The sequence below is a fragment of the Porites lutea genome, chromosome 12, assembly GCF_958299795.1.
Source record: "Porites lutea chromosome 12, jaPorLute2.1, whole genome shotgun sequence".
In the NCBI taxonomy this organism is placed as follows: Eukaryota; Metazoa; Cnidaria; class Anthozoa; order Scleractinia; family Poritidae; genus Porites; species Porites lutea.
Window position 1 is genome coordinate 15,699,049 of NC_133212.1, and position 13,022 is coordinate 15,712,070.

The 13,022-nt window shown below is 40.0% G+C and overlaps 1 protein-coding gene and 3 non-coding genes across 4 annotated transcripts; 1 reads left to right on the plus strand and 3 right to left on the minus strand.

The window, feature by feature from the left end:
* Nucleotides 1-233: 233 nt before the first annotated feature.
* LOC140921367 (uncharacterized) lies at nt 234-5,898 on the plus strand. The gene is made up of 3 exons (XM_073371367.1): nt 234-662; nt 3,793-3,899; nt 4,949-5,898. Exons 1-3 carry the CDS (start codon nt 401-403, stop codon nt 5,834-5,836), a joined length of 1,257 nt encoding a protein of 418 aa, XP_073227468.1. The 5' UTR covers nt 234-400; the 3' UTR covers nt 5,837-5,898.
* Trnai-gau (transfer RNA isoleucine (anticodon GAU)) lies at nt 3,360-3,432 on the minus strand. Its single transcript has one exon. It is a non-coding gene; the product is annotated as a tRNA-Ile (tRNA).
* Nucleotides 5,899-9,217: 3,319 nt separating the features above from the next.
* On the minus strand, nt 9,218-9,289 carry Trnaq-uug (transfer RNA glutamine (anticodon UUG)). The gene has a single exon. It is a non-coding gene; the product is annotated as a tRNA-Gln (tRNA).
* Nucleotides 9,290-10,251: 962 nt separating this feature from the next.
* Nucleotides 10,252-10,323, minus strand: Trnaq-uug (transfer RNA glutamine (anticodon UUG)). Its single transcript has one exon. It is a non-coding gene; the product is annotated as a tRNA-Gln (tRNA).
* Nucleotides 10,324-13,022: the final 2,699 nt, after the last annotated feature.

The following is a 13,022-nucleotide window of genomic DNA, read 5'->3' on the forward strand; positions in this document are numbered from 1 at the left end:
AAAAAACATTTCTCGAAAAAAGCGGATGAATTTCTATGTTTTGACGGCCGTGCAGAATAATTTGTGACTCAAAGCAGGTGTTCCAACTATTTCCACATTATTGGTCTTATAACAGTCGTTGTCATGCCGACAACTTTAATTGATACTATAAGTTAGCTACCTGATATAGTCACTTTTGTGGCCAATAAATAATTTAACAGAAGTCGCCGCGGCAGGTACGCATTCACAAAACTGCTGTTTGCAACGTTGTTGTGGGAACAGAAAATAATTTCAATTTTTTTCGTTCGTTTTAACTTTTATTTTGGAAAGAGAGCTGTGTTCTCTTTCGGCGGAACGAAGGCTGATTGCTAAGTCCAAGTCTAGTTTGGTAAATTGCGATTAATGGCTTGAAGTCTTAAAAATGTCAGAACGCCATATATCGGTCTGCGTAGCATGCAATGATCCAACGCCAGGCCCGATAAGACGATTATATTACCAAAAACGCACGCATGGACCATTCTTTCCAGTGTTGGAGACGCTGAAACATGGCGGAAATGCTAGCCTGTTTTCGGGTGGCCGTGTTGCTGTTTGTACAGGGTGCTCCAGTCATCTACAAAGGCAGTGGACTGCATTCGAGAAGAATTGGACTCCTTTAGAGAAAAGATCGTACACATTATTAGCAGGTACCGAATTAACAGCGACATAAATTCAGAAACCTTCACATATTCTGTAATTATAAGCTGTCATGTGATTGCAGCATGTAATTTGAGAATAGCAAAACCAAGTAAAAAGATCTGTAGAAAGCCGGCAACACAATGAAAACTTTTAATTCTCTTTGCCTGCTGACATATCTTATTTTCCTTCCGTAACACAGTGATAGATTTACAAAAAAAGTTCATTAATGCTTTAATTCATAATCAGAATCGAGCAGAGCGTCTCAAAGTAAAGCTTGCATGATTGATAGATATATATATATTACACTGTTGAAAAGTGTATTAAGACATGCTGACAAAAAACTGACAAATGACTGTTTCAGCCACGCTACGGAGTTGTCTTTCTCAAAACTAGATGCGGAGGAATTCTACTTCATTGCATGAACAGCTTTCTCGCTTGCCTGCTTTTAAATTCTATCGACTTTTTACAGCTAGGTGCCAGCATATTTTTCATACCTACGTTCATTGTTTTCGTTTGAATATTTCGTGAATGTTTTTGTATGAATAGAAGTTTTAATAGAACGAATTGCCATATTCAAAAGCCTAAAGCACTCACCGTAGGGTTCATTTTTATCCTTTGTGAAAAAAAATTTACGCTTCCTTCGTTTCAAACTCATTATTTTATATCATCTTACCGATCATCATATCAAAAAAACAAAGCAAAATAAAACCGGCTTTATATATACCAACGATAAAATTAAACCACAACATATTTAATTTACTGTTGAAAAAAGACAGAACACGTAAAATTATAAATACTGAGCAAACTAAGTGCAAACTGGAGGCTTTATTGCACTTTCTGGTCACGTGAGAAAAATACATCGAAAAAGCATTGTTTGAAGAAATATTTTGACAGGAAGACTGCGCGCAAAAGTTACTACTTAAGCAATTTATTTCGCCCAAGTGAAAACAGTTCAACTGCCTTGCTATAGCATTTCTTGGGCTGCACAGTTTCTTGTACATGGCCTGAATCCAGAGTTGATTTTTAGTTTTTTGAATTAATTTTTGAGGACATTAGAAACTATAAGGACTTTGACTCCGGGAAGTAAATAACTCGAGTTCGATCCCTCATATCAGGGGCACCCAACGACAACTATCGGAAAACATCGGTTCGGGAGACGATTTGAGATCTAGAATTTTCGGAGCATTTGTTGTTAAATTTCTTGCTTGCCTGCCTCCCCTAGGATTTTCGAACCCCCCCAAAATGGTGTAAATTGCCCATTTTTAACGGATTTTGACCCTAAAAAGGTCACCTAGAATTTTCGGGAGCCTTTTTTCTGGCTGAAATTTTCGGAAAGGTAAGTTTTGATCCCTATAATTTTCGGATCACTAGACTTTCAGCTAGGAAATCCGAACACAGTCAGATGAAAAATTTATAGGGGATAAAAATATGCCTTATGCCGTTTAAACACTAAAATACGTTCAGCAATGCTATGTTTAAGTGGTTTTGAACTATGTTCTCGTTGGGTGCCGCTGTCATATTTTACCCACCGCTGAGTTGCATCTGAATGCAGTATACATAGTACTGAAGGCTGTTTGGAGTTCCTGGTACTATTTAGAACTGAGTGCTATAGGAAATAAAGCTAGGGAATGGAAATAAAAAATAAGTCTCGTTTTTCTTAACATAGCGACTAAATATATTACAGAATTAAATTGCAAATTTGGGCAACTGCCTCAGCAATAATAAATATATTGATTTGTATACAAACAAGAAACACATTTTGTGAAAAGTAAGTATGGATGATATTATAGCACGCAAATCAGTTTAAGAAAAAATCACTGACGGAACCCCGAACTCTATAGCAACAAATTCCTCAGTGTGACTTTTCTAAACCGGGTGTCTTTGGAACTAGACTCTGAGCTGGACGCAGCCAAAGAGTTTCGTGAATGCAGACGAATGGGAAAGAATTGTTTTCCAAGACTATTACTGGGATCGAAACGTAAGGGAAAACTCGTACCGGTGCGAGTTTCAGTACCGGGAAGACTTTTTGATTTCGTATCGCGTTTACATGATGACTGGGTCATTTCATATCTCGCTATTTGAAGGTACTCTTCATGTTGATAAAATACAAGTGTGATTCAAAATCGCAAACATTACGCATGCGCTACCCGTTCCAGTCTACTGGCAGACCGATTTTCACACCGAAACTTTTGGTCGGTTTGCGTTTACATTACTACCATTGCGAGATTTCGTACCGGAGCGAAATTCTCTTCCTAGTACAACAACCGGGATGAGCCCACGCGGGGTGACTCGCGCCGGCATGACTTTTTGTGGTGGTATCATGTAAACAAATGTAGAGCCATGAGAGGGAACCGGAGTGAAATCGCTCTGGTGCGAAAGTCGCCCCGGTGTCATGTAAACACCTCCTGCAGATATTCCAAATGACCTAGGAGATTGTTAACTGAGCCAATTTGCATTAACACCTCCTGTGCATAGTTAATTCAAGCTAGAAACGCTCGGTAAATGGTACTCGTTTACAAATATATATGTATGACCATGACTCATTTTTCCTCTGCAAGGCAACCACGGCTGCCCACTCAAGGCTTAAAAAAAGGTGTCTACCAAGGATAAAAATATGATAGCACAGCGAAAGAGAAGACAAACAAACACATAAACAAACAGAAAGAAGCACTCACAAAAAAAGAGGAAAATATTTTTGTGTTTACTGGTCCGTGTGAGGGTCGAACTCACGACCTTGGCGTTATCAGCACCACGCTCTGCCGACTGAGCTAACGGACCTAACACATCAGTCAAAGTCAAACTATTAGTTTCTTTACCCATGTGACGTGTATTCTCGAAGAAAGAGAACAGTAGAGCAATTTCGCAAAGGCTGTGAGCTTTTCCAATTGACCAAAAATATTCGTAAATCTAGTTGGAAATATCTTTTGGGTAAACATCTAATTATATTCATTCTCTCTTGTTATTTTCTAAGAATTTTAAATGCAGCGTGACGGAAAAATCCTATGTGAGTTGGGGGATCGGAGGAGGCTTTGAATCGAACGAATTCTCGCAAAAGGTTGACTGGTGACGTAGGGCAAACTTGCCAAGAACGACTGGGACCGAGACTAATGAAATATTTCCTTTTTTTTCGTATTTTAGCTGAAAGGGAGCAAAAAGCTGATGATGAGCAGTCAGTTATGTCGGTTGAACATGGCTCCAGAAAACAATGGCAGAAGGCAACCAAGAGCGTAACGGCTCAAAAACAGGTTAGTCAGTCCAAGCTAGAAAGGTACTCCCAAAGGTATAGTTTGGAATCACAGTGCAACTTTTCAAGAATTCAGGTTCAGTCAGGAAGATATCACATATTTAAGCCATGCTGTCTTTTAAGACTTTATTAAAGGTTGTGCGGCACGCGCGCTAAGCGCACGCGCCACTTCATTCGCACTCGCAGCACACGCGCTAAATAGGAAGCTTAAGCAACGACGACGGCGACGGCGACGGATGAAAACGTCCGCTTGAAAAGTGAATTCGCGCGCCTCAAACTTTATCGCGCTTATTCCATCTCGTTTAATTCGTCAAATGTTGGCAAACTTCTCTGGAGTTGAATTCTAAAGGATTGTATCAAAGTTCAGGAAAAGAAAAACTAAATTGTTGTTTTGTGTTTCCGTCCTCGACAAAACGTGAAATTAGGCATTTTCACGTTGTAGTCTTGCAACGACGGCAAGAAATGAACAAAAAAAGCGTGATGCGCATGCAAAGTTTTTTTTTGCCAATCTAAACCTATTGGTTTATGGCCGTTCTCGTCGCCGTCGACCTCTTCGTTGCTTAAGCTCCCTAATACGCTGATTTAGTAACAGAACGGGAACGTCATTCAACGACTGTAAAGCGCGCGGAAAAGACTAAACTCGACTTCCGGTGCCCAATTTGTCGCTCTGCCATTGGTGAAGCCAGTTGTTTGATTTGCGCGCGCCGTCGTCAACTGATGTTCCAGTTCTGTTGCTAAATCAGCCTAATGAGGGGTTTGTGACGGGAACGCACTAAAACCTGACAAAATCATTGTGACACCTCTAGAATTGAGATATGATCGATTCCAGAACTAAAAGAACATAGAGGGATCACGTTACCGAGCGTAAAGAAACCTTTCTCCATTTTCTATGTCACTTCCAAACTTGCAGGCCACTACTTTATTTGCTAACACATAGCTAATGAAAAATCTGTCTTATTCTTATGTTTTTTTTTTATTCCTGGTTATCTACTATTGACTCGAAAGACTGTCTTTTTTTTTCTGTTTACTGGTATTTAACTTTATTTAAAGGTTATTGAGCATATGTCACGTGACAACGCAGCCCCCATTAGCAGATTCAAAATGGCGGCACATCGGGTTCAGGGCGAGGAAAGACTGTACGCCAATCAGGCAGGACCCAGTCTCCACGATGTTGTGCAAATGGCGCGCGATGCTAATGGCAATGCAGTAGATGACCAAGACAGGGACTTGGAAGACTTACATCTCCCTGTTCTACAAATAGGCTCTCCTTCAAATCGATTGAATTGGGGTGCCTCAGATTTACAAGATACACTTCAAAGCAGAATGCGTGAGAGTACTGATATTTTAATTCGTAAAATAGCGGAGATTCAATATGAAGAGAATCTAAGGCAATCTCAGGAGACAATCCGCGAGGCACTGGAGCGAGTTAAGAAGGCTCAAGACCGAGCGCAGTATATGAAGAGTCTGCGGCGAGATCTTAAAGAACGCCTTTATGGAGAGCTTGAGTTTAGGCAAGCCAACGGAAACTTGAAAGTCGATGAGGGTAGCAAAGAGAAGGAAAAGAGTGATCAAAAACACAAGCAGATTTTACAAGAACTCAAAAAGGAAAAAGAATGGCAGCGAAGAACTGAGGTGATGATTTCAAAGCAAGAAGAGAAAATTGAAGAACTCAGAAAAGAAGTGAAAATGGAGATCCGCGGGATAATGGAGGAACAGAATAAACACTACGAGGAAATGAAACAAATGCTACAGGATTCCAAGGCGCTGGTTCCGTTTCAGGGAAGTGATCAGGCGTATGGTAGTTTAGATGGATCAACACGATCAAGATCAAATCCAGATGAACAGATGACACCAAGAAAACGAAGGCGACGCAGAAACATAAAAACTCCAGTCGAGGAACGTTCTCGGTCAAGCACCCCAGAATTTTACATCCAATAATTCATCCCACGTCTTAACTATCCAATCATCCCTCTCTCAAGCTCAATCATCATCATCATCATCATCATACATCATCATTGTCATCATCACCACCATCATCATCTAAATAACCCAAGAGAGAATAATCTGACACAAAGGAATCTTAAGCGTTGGCCGGATATGTGAATTTCATTAAAGTTATTTTTAGAGGTTGTAATTAAACGGAATCTGATGCATGGGACATCCCCAAATTTCAATCTATTATTTGGAACGTCATCATGCAAGTTTTCGCGCGACTGTCTCAAAGCAAAATATTCAAAATAATGTACTGGCGATTGTTGATTCACTCTCTTGACAACACTAAACAAAAGTTACGGACCTCTCCGGAAACCAACTTTCTATTAATTCAAGCGTTCAGTTGGTCTAAAATACAACTTAAGTGAAATTCACATATCCCAGACTAGTCCTGAGTGTTTCCCTCTCTGTTCCATTAATTATTCGCCATTGAATAATCTTATTAGCTTTCATGTGAAGTGATCCAAACAGATTCCGTTTTTGCGCTTTGGCTTTGCATGGTATGGTATCATAACGAATGAGAGTCTTGTGTCGAAGTGGTGTATGGGACTGTTAATAATAACTTTAAAAGAAGCCATAGAGTCCCCAAAATTGCAAATTTACACAACCACGACCTAGTCTCGCTGTCTTGAAATAGCCATTAGGCCTTCTCGTTCCTGAGCCACTCGGCACGTGACCAAAAGAAACGAGGGGCTCTGGGGACAATAACGGCCATTAGGCAACAGCAACTCCACTGAGCATGCGTACAGGCAGTATAACGAGTTGCCTCTGACGTGTCACAGTTTGTAGCTTAGCCAAATTTATACACCTATTTCAATTAAGGTTGCTCCCGTGAACCATGCTTCATAGCCTGCGGTGCACTATGGTAAACCCTTTTGTAGCGGGAAGTTTAGTCTTGTTCACGTTCATTGAAATAATGGAGACCATTTGTGAAAAGGCGTTCAAGACTAAGAGCTTTCAAGTCAAATGGCTGCTAAAATTCTTAAGCATGAGCGAGCTGAAAAATGTCATTTTTAAAATCTCATGGTAAAAAATTAGAAGCCTCTTCTTTTAACAACATTAAATGAATAGGGTTTTACCCGCCTGATTAAGCTGCGTTTTTCCATGGGCCAGAAAGCAGGTTATTTTAATAAAGCAAATCGACGCTATTCTTTTTTTTATTCAGTTTTGAAATAATAGGTGGTTTTCAAGCAATCTCGGGAGACACAAATAACAATGGTGAAATGAACAAATGCTGGTGGACAAACAAAGCGAGCTAATTAGCGATCTTTTGTTTACCGTCCACCAGCATGGCGGCCATGACGTAACGTGAAAACCACCTATTGCCTGAAAAATAGATAAACACGTAATGTTCAGTTATTTACTGTTGTTCGACAAACGCCTTGAATTTGATTTCTTTTTAAACTCCATCCAAAATTCCCACTTCCACGAGCCAAGCAAACTCGTTGAAAATTTGCAGCATTTGCATATTACCACAGAGAAAAACCTAACCTCAAATCACTGTCTTAAGTTAAAAAGCCTAGGATTCAGTGTTTTGAAATACATTGTCTTAACGTTCTGCTTACATAGCATAGAAACTTTAGCGGCGTTTGCTTTCTAGGTTCCTAGGCTCGTTGCGGGCACATAATTTACTAGACTTGCTACAATAATGCACCGCGCGTTATGAAACATGGATCATGCATCATTCTTCTCAGAAGCAACCTTAATTGAAATAGGTGTATACAGCGGAGATTTTATATTATCCCAGGAAGAAAAACTACTTTTTACCAGTATATAATTGTACAATTTAAATATGTAGTTGTCTTATCAAAGATAGTGACTCTTAAAACGGGATTTTCATCCACATGTTCAAACATATAGTCAACTCGGCTGTGCAGAATAATAACTATAAGACTCACAATAAGCACCACATGCTCCAAGTTGCTCCACGTTCGAAAAGCGGACGAACATTCATGAGCTCAGCAGCCCGGCTTCTCCGTCTAAAAGACGGTCTCTGATAAACTTGCTCAACGATCGATCAAAAACTCCAAATATTTTTTTCTTTTCATTGCGCCTGGCATGTCACACGGGCTGTAAAACTGGGAGCGTTTAAATTTGATGAACTATATAGGTGAGCTCATTTTGCACTGAAATCAGTGTGAAATTCATTTTCGTGGCTTTATCAGTTTCTTACAATACAGCCTCAAAGACAGAAGGGTGACCTATACAGTATTCATGTATTACATAACCGATGGTAAAATGGAAAAAAAAATGGCAAATACATACTCTTGGAAGGAGCCCATAAGTCCTGCTCTTTCAAACTCGTACACGTATTTCACATTTATTTTATTTTATATTCATACAACACACATTTTATTTATTGCTTATGTTAAATAGGTAACTTATTCATATCTGTTTATTACAGCATGTTTAACTAACTCGAAATTACACATGAGTTATACGTGATCATTTTATGAACATATATCTATTTATAGTTAGGGCGGCCATACTGGTTACCACTCCATTATTTCGGCAATTTTTCTATGGCCCAGACAATAGAGAGAAGAAGTTGGCTCCCCCGCAGCATTTTTTGCACAGAGGCGAAAGCGAAACGCGAGTGAGACGAGTAGGACAAGTCGTCTCGTCAAGTTGCCATGGTAGCAAAATGTCCGGACTTTCCTGAGCATGATTGCACTCAGGAGTGTAATGTATCGATAGTATTGTCTACCGGAAGTTGTGTTAGCGGAAGTTCTCGGTTACTGTAAACGTGCAAAGGATCATGGATATTTGTGTGGGCCATGTTTTCCGGGTGTCATGGCGGCCGAATAAAGTGTAGTTCCTTTTATGGTTAAATCTTGTTTATTACACGGCTATCCGGGCGTCATTGTTACAAGGAGCAAGACGGTAGCCCATACTTTTCTTCCATCTTTCGACACTATGCAAATGGCCGGCTCGTCAAGAAAGATTGTTGAGATCCAGAAATTTTGCTACCATGCATGTTATCAAGACGTCACACTTCTCTCTGTATAAACAGCGAATTATTTTTTTCATTTTCAACACCTGTTTATAACAAGGAGAGGCAAAAAGAGGATTGTTCAGATTTTTGTTTCTTTTCGGAAGCTAGAGGCCCTTTTAAAAATTCCTATCCAAGTGAAACCCGTCGTTTCCCGATCAAGTCGACCATTAATTACTTTTTTGAGTATTTTGACCTATATGTGAGGATTGTGAAAAGCTGTTAAAGGAAAACAGGACGAAACAATGAAAAAAAAAAAACAGCAGCAAACAACAACAACAACAACAAAACAGAAAAACAAGAACAGAAAAGAAAATTAAATGTCTCTGACAGTGAGGTCCCACCGAGATTTGAACTCGGATCGCTGGATTCAAAGTCCAGAGTGCTAACCATTACACCATGGGACCTATTGATAGGGTGGGTGCGGACAAAATGAGCGTTCGTATCCTGCACCCGTTGCGTATGCTCTACCCTCCGTTCCCCTCAGAATCGTACTCAGAAACGGGCGATCCCGCACCTATTTGAAAGTTTGTTTTTGATTGGCTGGGAAAACAATAGGGATTGTCACATAACAATGCCCCGATAACTGAAAACAATGGAAGTGCAGATTAAAGGGGCCAGTGAAATAAGAGGTTTAGAACGGTGCAGGTCTACTCTCAGAAACATAATTTTCATATTCCATTTCTTTTCTTTAATACTAAATATGTGTATTATATAATTCTTTGTCTAATTTGGACACTTTTTCTGCCAAATTGTTTACCCGATCGTGCTATTGGGTTAAAGGGAAATATATATCGTGCCATATTTAAAACGTTCCGCACAGTAAATGTTTGAAACTTATTTCTTGTTTGACAGTTGAATAGCATGATCGTCAGCGGCCGGTTATACACACTTTTTTTGTCTCTTTTTATATATTTGTTTTGCTCATGTTTTGTTTTCTCATGGCCAGGTTTTAGTAAGCACTGAGCGCGGCGCAGAAAAGGAAGACCGTGCTGATGCTTCAGGAGAATCGAAGTTTTAGGATAAAGAAAAGAGGACAGAACTTGCAGAAAACCAGCTCTCAGATCAAAAAAAGAACCAGCAAACTCCAATCACAAATATTTTTCTGCAACCGCCTTCTCAGATATGAAAATGATGTTGGTAGATTGCCCCGACTTTCTTTCTCCCGTTTGATTTTGAAGCTGGAGACCCTAATTAGCTGCAGTAAAAAAGAAAACCGTTTATAGTTTCTTTTTTTCGAGGAAAAAAGATGAGGCTTTTTTATAAGTATTTCCACCTATTATATACTCTGCTCGCAGGGTACCTATTATAGTTCTAAACGAAAACTAGAGAAATCAAAAAGGTCCAAAAAGAAAAATACTTCTCTGATAGGTCCCACCGAGATTTGAACTCGGATCGCTGGATTCAAAGTCCAGAGTGCTAACCATTACACCATGGGACCTGTGTTGTTCCTTCCACCGACAAAACTGACTGCCAATTCTGAATTCTAACATCAACGATCGTTCCAACCTCTCTTCAGTTGATTGTCCTTATTTATCACATTTCTTCTTTTATTATCTTTTTTATTATTACGTTTTTGTCTAATTTGGCTTCATCCCCTATCCGAGGCCTTATGTCCTATGAGGCTAGAAGAAGACAGGTGAAAAAGCTTGGGCTCATCCTGGTGGAAGAACCTGTAAAACTTACGGGTAACGTAAAACAAATGAATTAAAGAAAACAAGAAGTCAACAGAATACCGCCTAGAAAAAAGAAGGTTGCAAAGGAAAGAAAAAGTTCGCAGGCCGTTTAAAACCAAAGTTTATTATATAAACACCAATGAAATACCAGGTGAGCTTTCGCGCGAAAACTATCACCGTTGCTATGGCTACATAATAAATCGCGCCTTTCACACCAAAAAACTATTAAAGTGAAATGGTTTGGTAGTTTATTGGTGTTTATATAATATCTAGAACATTACATGACCGCTTGGAGATACCAAATTTCTCTTCTCGTGTTGAAAAAATATTTCACGAGTGAGCGCAGTGAACGAGTGAAATATTTTTCAACACGAGAAGAGAAATTTCGTATCTAAGCGCGGCCATGCATGTAATATCCTCTATAAATTCTCAATCAGTATTAATTCAATCGGTAGGGTTTTTCAGCAGGGCGGATAAATGTTGGGCGGTGAAACGAGCGCTCCGCTCTTCATTTAATGAGATGTTTTTTTCAAAATTAAAAAGAAGGATAATGGTGATTGAAATTAGCATAATTTCACCTTGCACGAGCTGCACGCATTTATAAAATACACGTCATCTAGTTATGTTGCCTGCGTGCAGACGTCTCCTATTTCCTTTGTTGCACGCGGAAAAGGGACGTCTGCTTAACGCCGTCGCTAATCGTGTTCCAGCGTCCTGCTGGGTTCCCAAGATCTTGGGAACACGCTGTGATAGGCTGACACACAGTGCGCATTGTTTGACTTAACGCTGATTGGTTGTTATCGAATGTGGTCTGATAATGTATGCGGTGATTTAAATGATTTATGTAAGCGGGGTTTTCTAACCAAAACAAATCAAAACAAGTGCGATTGTGTGCTTTGTTTTTCGTCGATCGAAAAGCAGAGCGATCGAAATCTTGTGCGGGGACGCGGAAAATTTAACGTGTACGAGGAAATTATTTCTTTACAATTTACTGTGCATGACACATCACATCATATTTGTAAACAGTGTCTGAGAAAACTACAAAAGCGGCGTGGACTTCGCACCAGGCAGGCATTTCGGAGAAAGCCTGCCAAAGAAACTAAAATCTTTATTCAGCCGTAACTAACAGAGGTCTAGAAAATTTAAACACTTTACAACTGCATCTGAAATCAAATCCTATCGGGAACACCCACAGAAGCATAAACCACAGGAAATGATTACTCAGTATGCATGTAATAAACCTGCTTCATGACCTCTAAATGGAAGACTTAGCGCGGCAAAAATGAGATTTACTCAGTCAAAGGTTAGAATGCTACATGCACTGTGTAGTGCTAGTAATCGTCGCGCGAGAGAGAAAAGAAGAAAAACCTCTGTTCAAGCAGACTCTCAAGGTCACGTTTCTCCCGTATCACGAGCTTATGATGTTTTCTTTGGCCTGTCAACTCTTATTTCTAACCGGATATTATTTCACAATTTATGCGAAATAGAATACCCTGCCAGCGGGACGCCGGAACACGATTAGCGACGGCGTTACGCAGACGTCCCTTTTCCGCGTGCAACAAAGGAAATAGGAGACGTCTGCACGCAGGCAACTAGTTATGAAGCACGATCTGCTGTCTTTTCGTTTTGCCATGGATGACATGGATGAGATTTTCCTTCGTGTTTTAGACAGTACTTAGTTGTTTTTGTTTTGGAATAACATCGACATTGGCGAGTAGGAGAACGAAAATATAATTCAGTGGTAGAGTCATGGAAGTAATAAGAGAAACCCTTTGAAAGAGATGTTTGTCTACTCCAACTAAACCTCCCGCAAAAAATAGCAACATTTGCCTCTCCGAGACAGCGTACCAGCACAAAGGAACGAGGAAGAAGTGCAAGAAAACAAATCAAGTTGCCATAATTCAGTGACAGCGGCAGTGTCTAGTGTACAAACCACATCATAACGCAAGCCCTGACAGAAGTCGAAAACAAGCGACATTTCTAAGCAGAGTCCCAGTCCACTGCATCACACCTTTTTGCTCGGACGCGCTCGTTTCACCGCCCAACCTTTTTCCGCCCTGTTTTTCAGGCTCGATTTCCGCTGCTCACAGTCGGGTTTCTCGACAAAACTCATTTCCGGAGCAACAACTGCATGATTGCGCACCGATGAAACCTTTATTAATCGGACACCTTCGGGACCTTCCCTAAAGTGTCCGCTTAAAAGTGGGTTTCCGCTTAATAGAGATTTGTTGACATTGCGCAATGTTTGTTGACGATTTACTTTCAACGGTTACCTCTCTATTGTGATAAAGTCCCATGTTGGCTATCCAGAGTTCAAGTTCATTACCTTTCATTACCAACTTTAATTTGTTTGTAAATGCAAAAACATTAACCGACGTATTTCAAGGACGTAATCCAATACTACTATTGTAAATTCAGTCCGGTGTTGAAAATGTTTGTGAGGTTATTTTGGATTAAGCAAGAG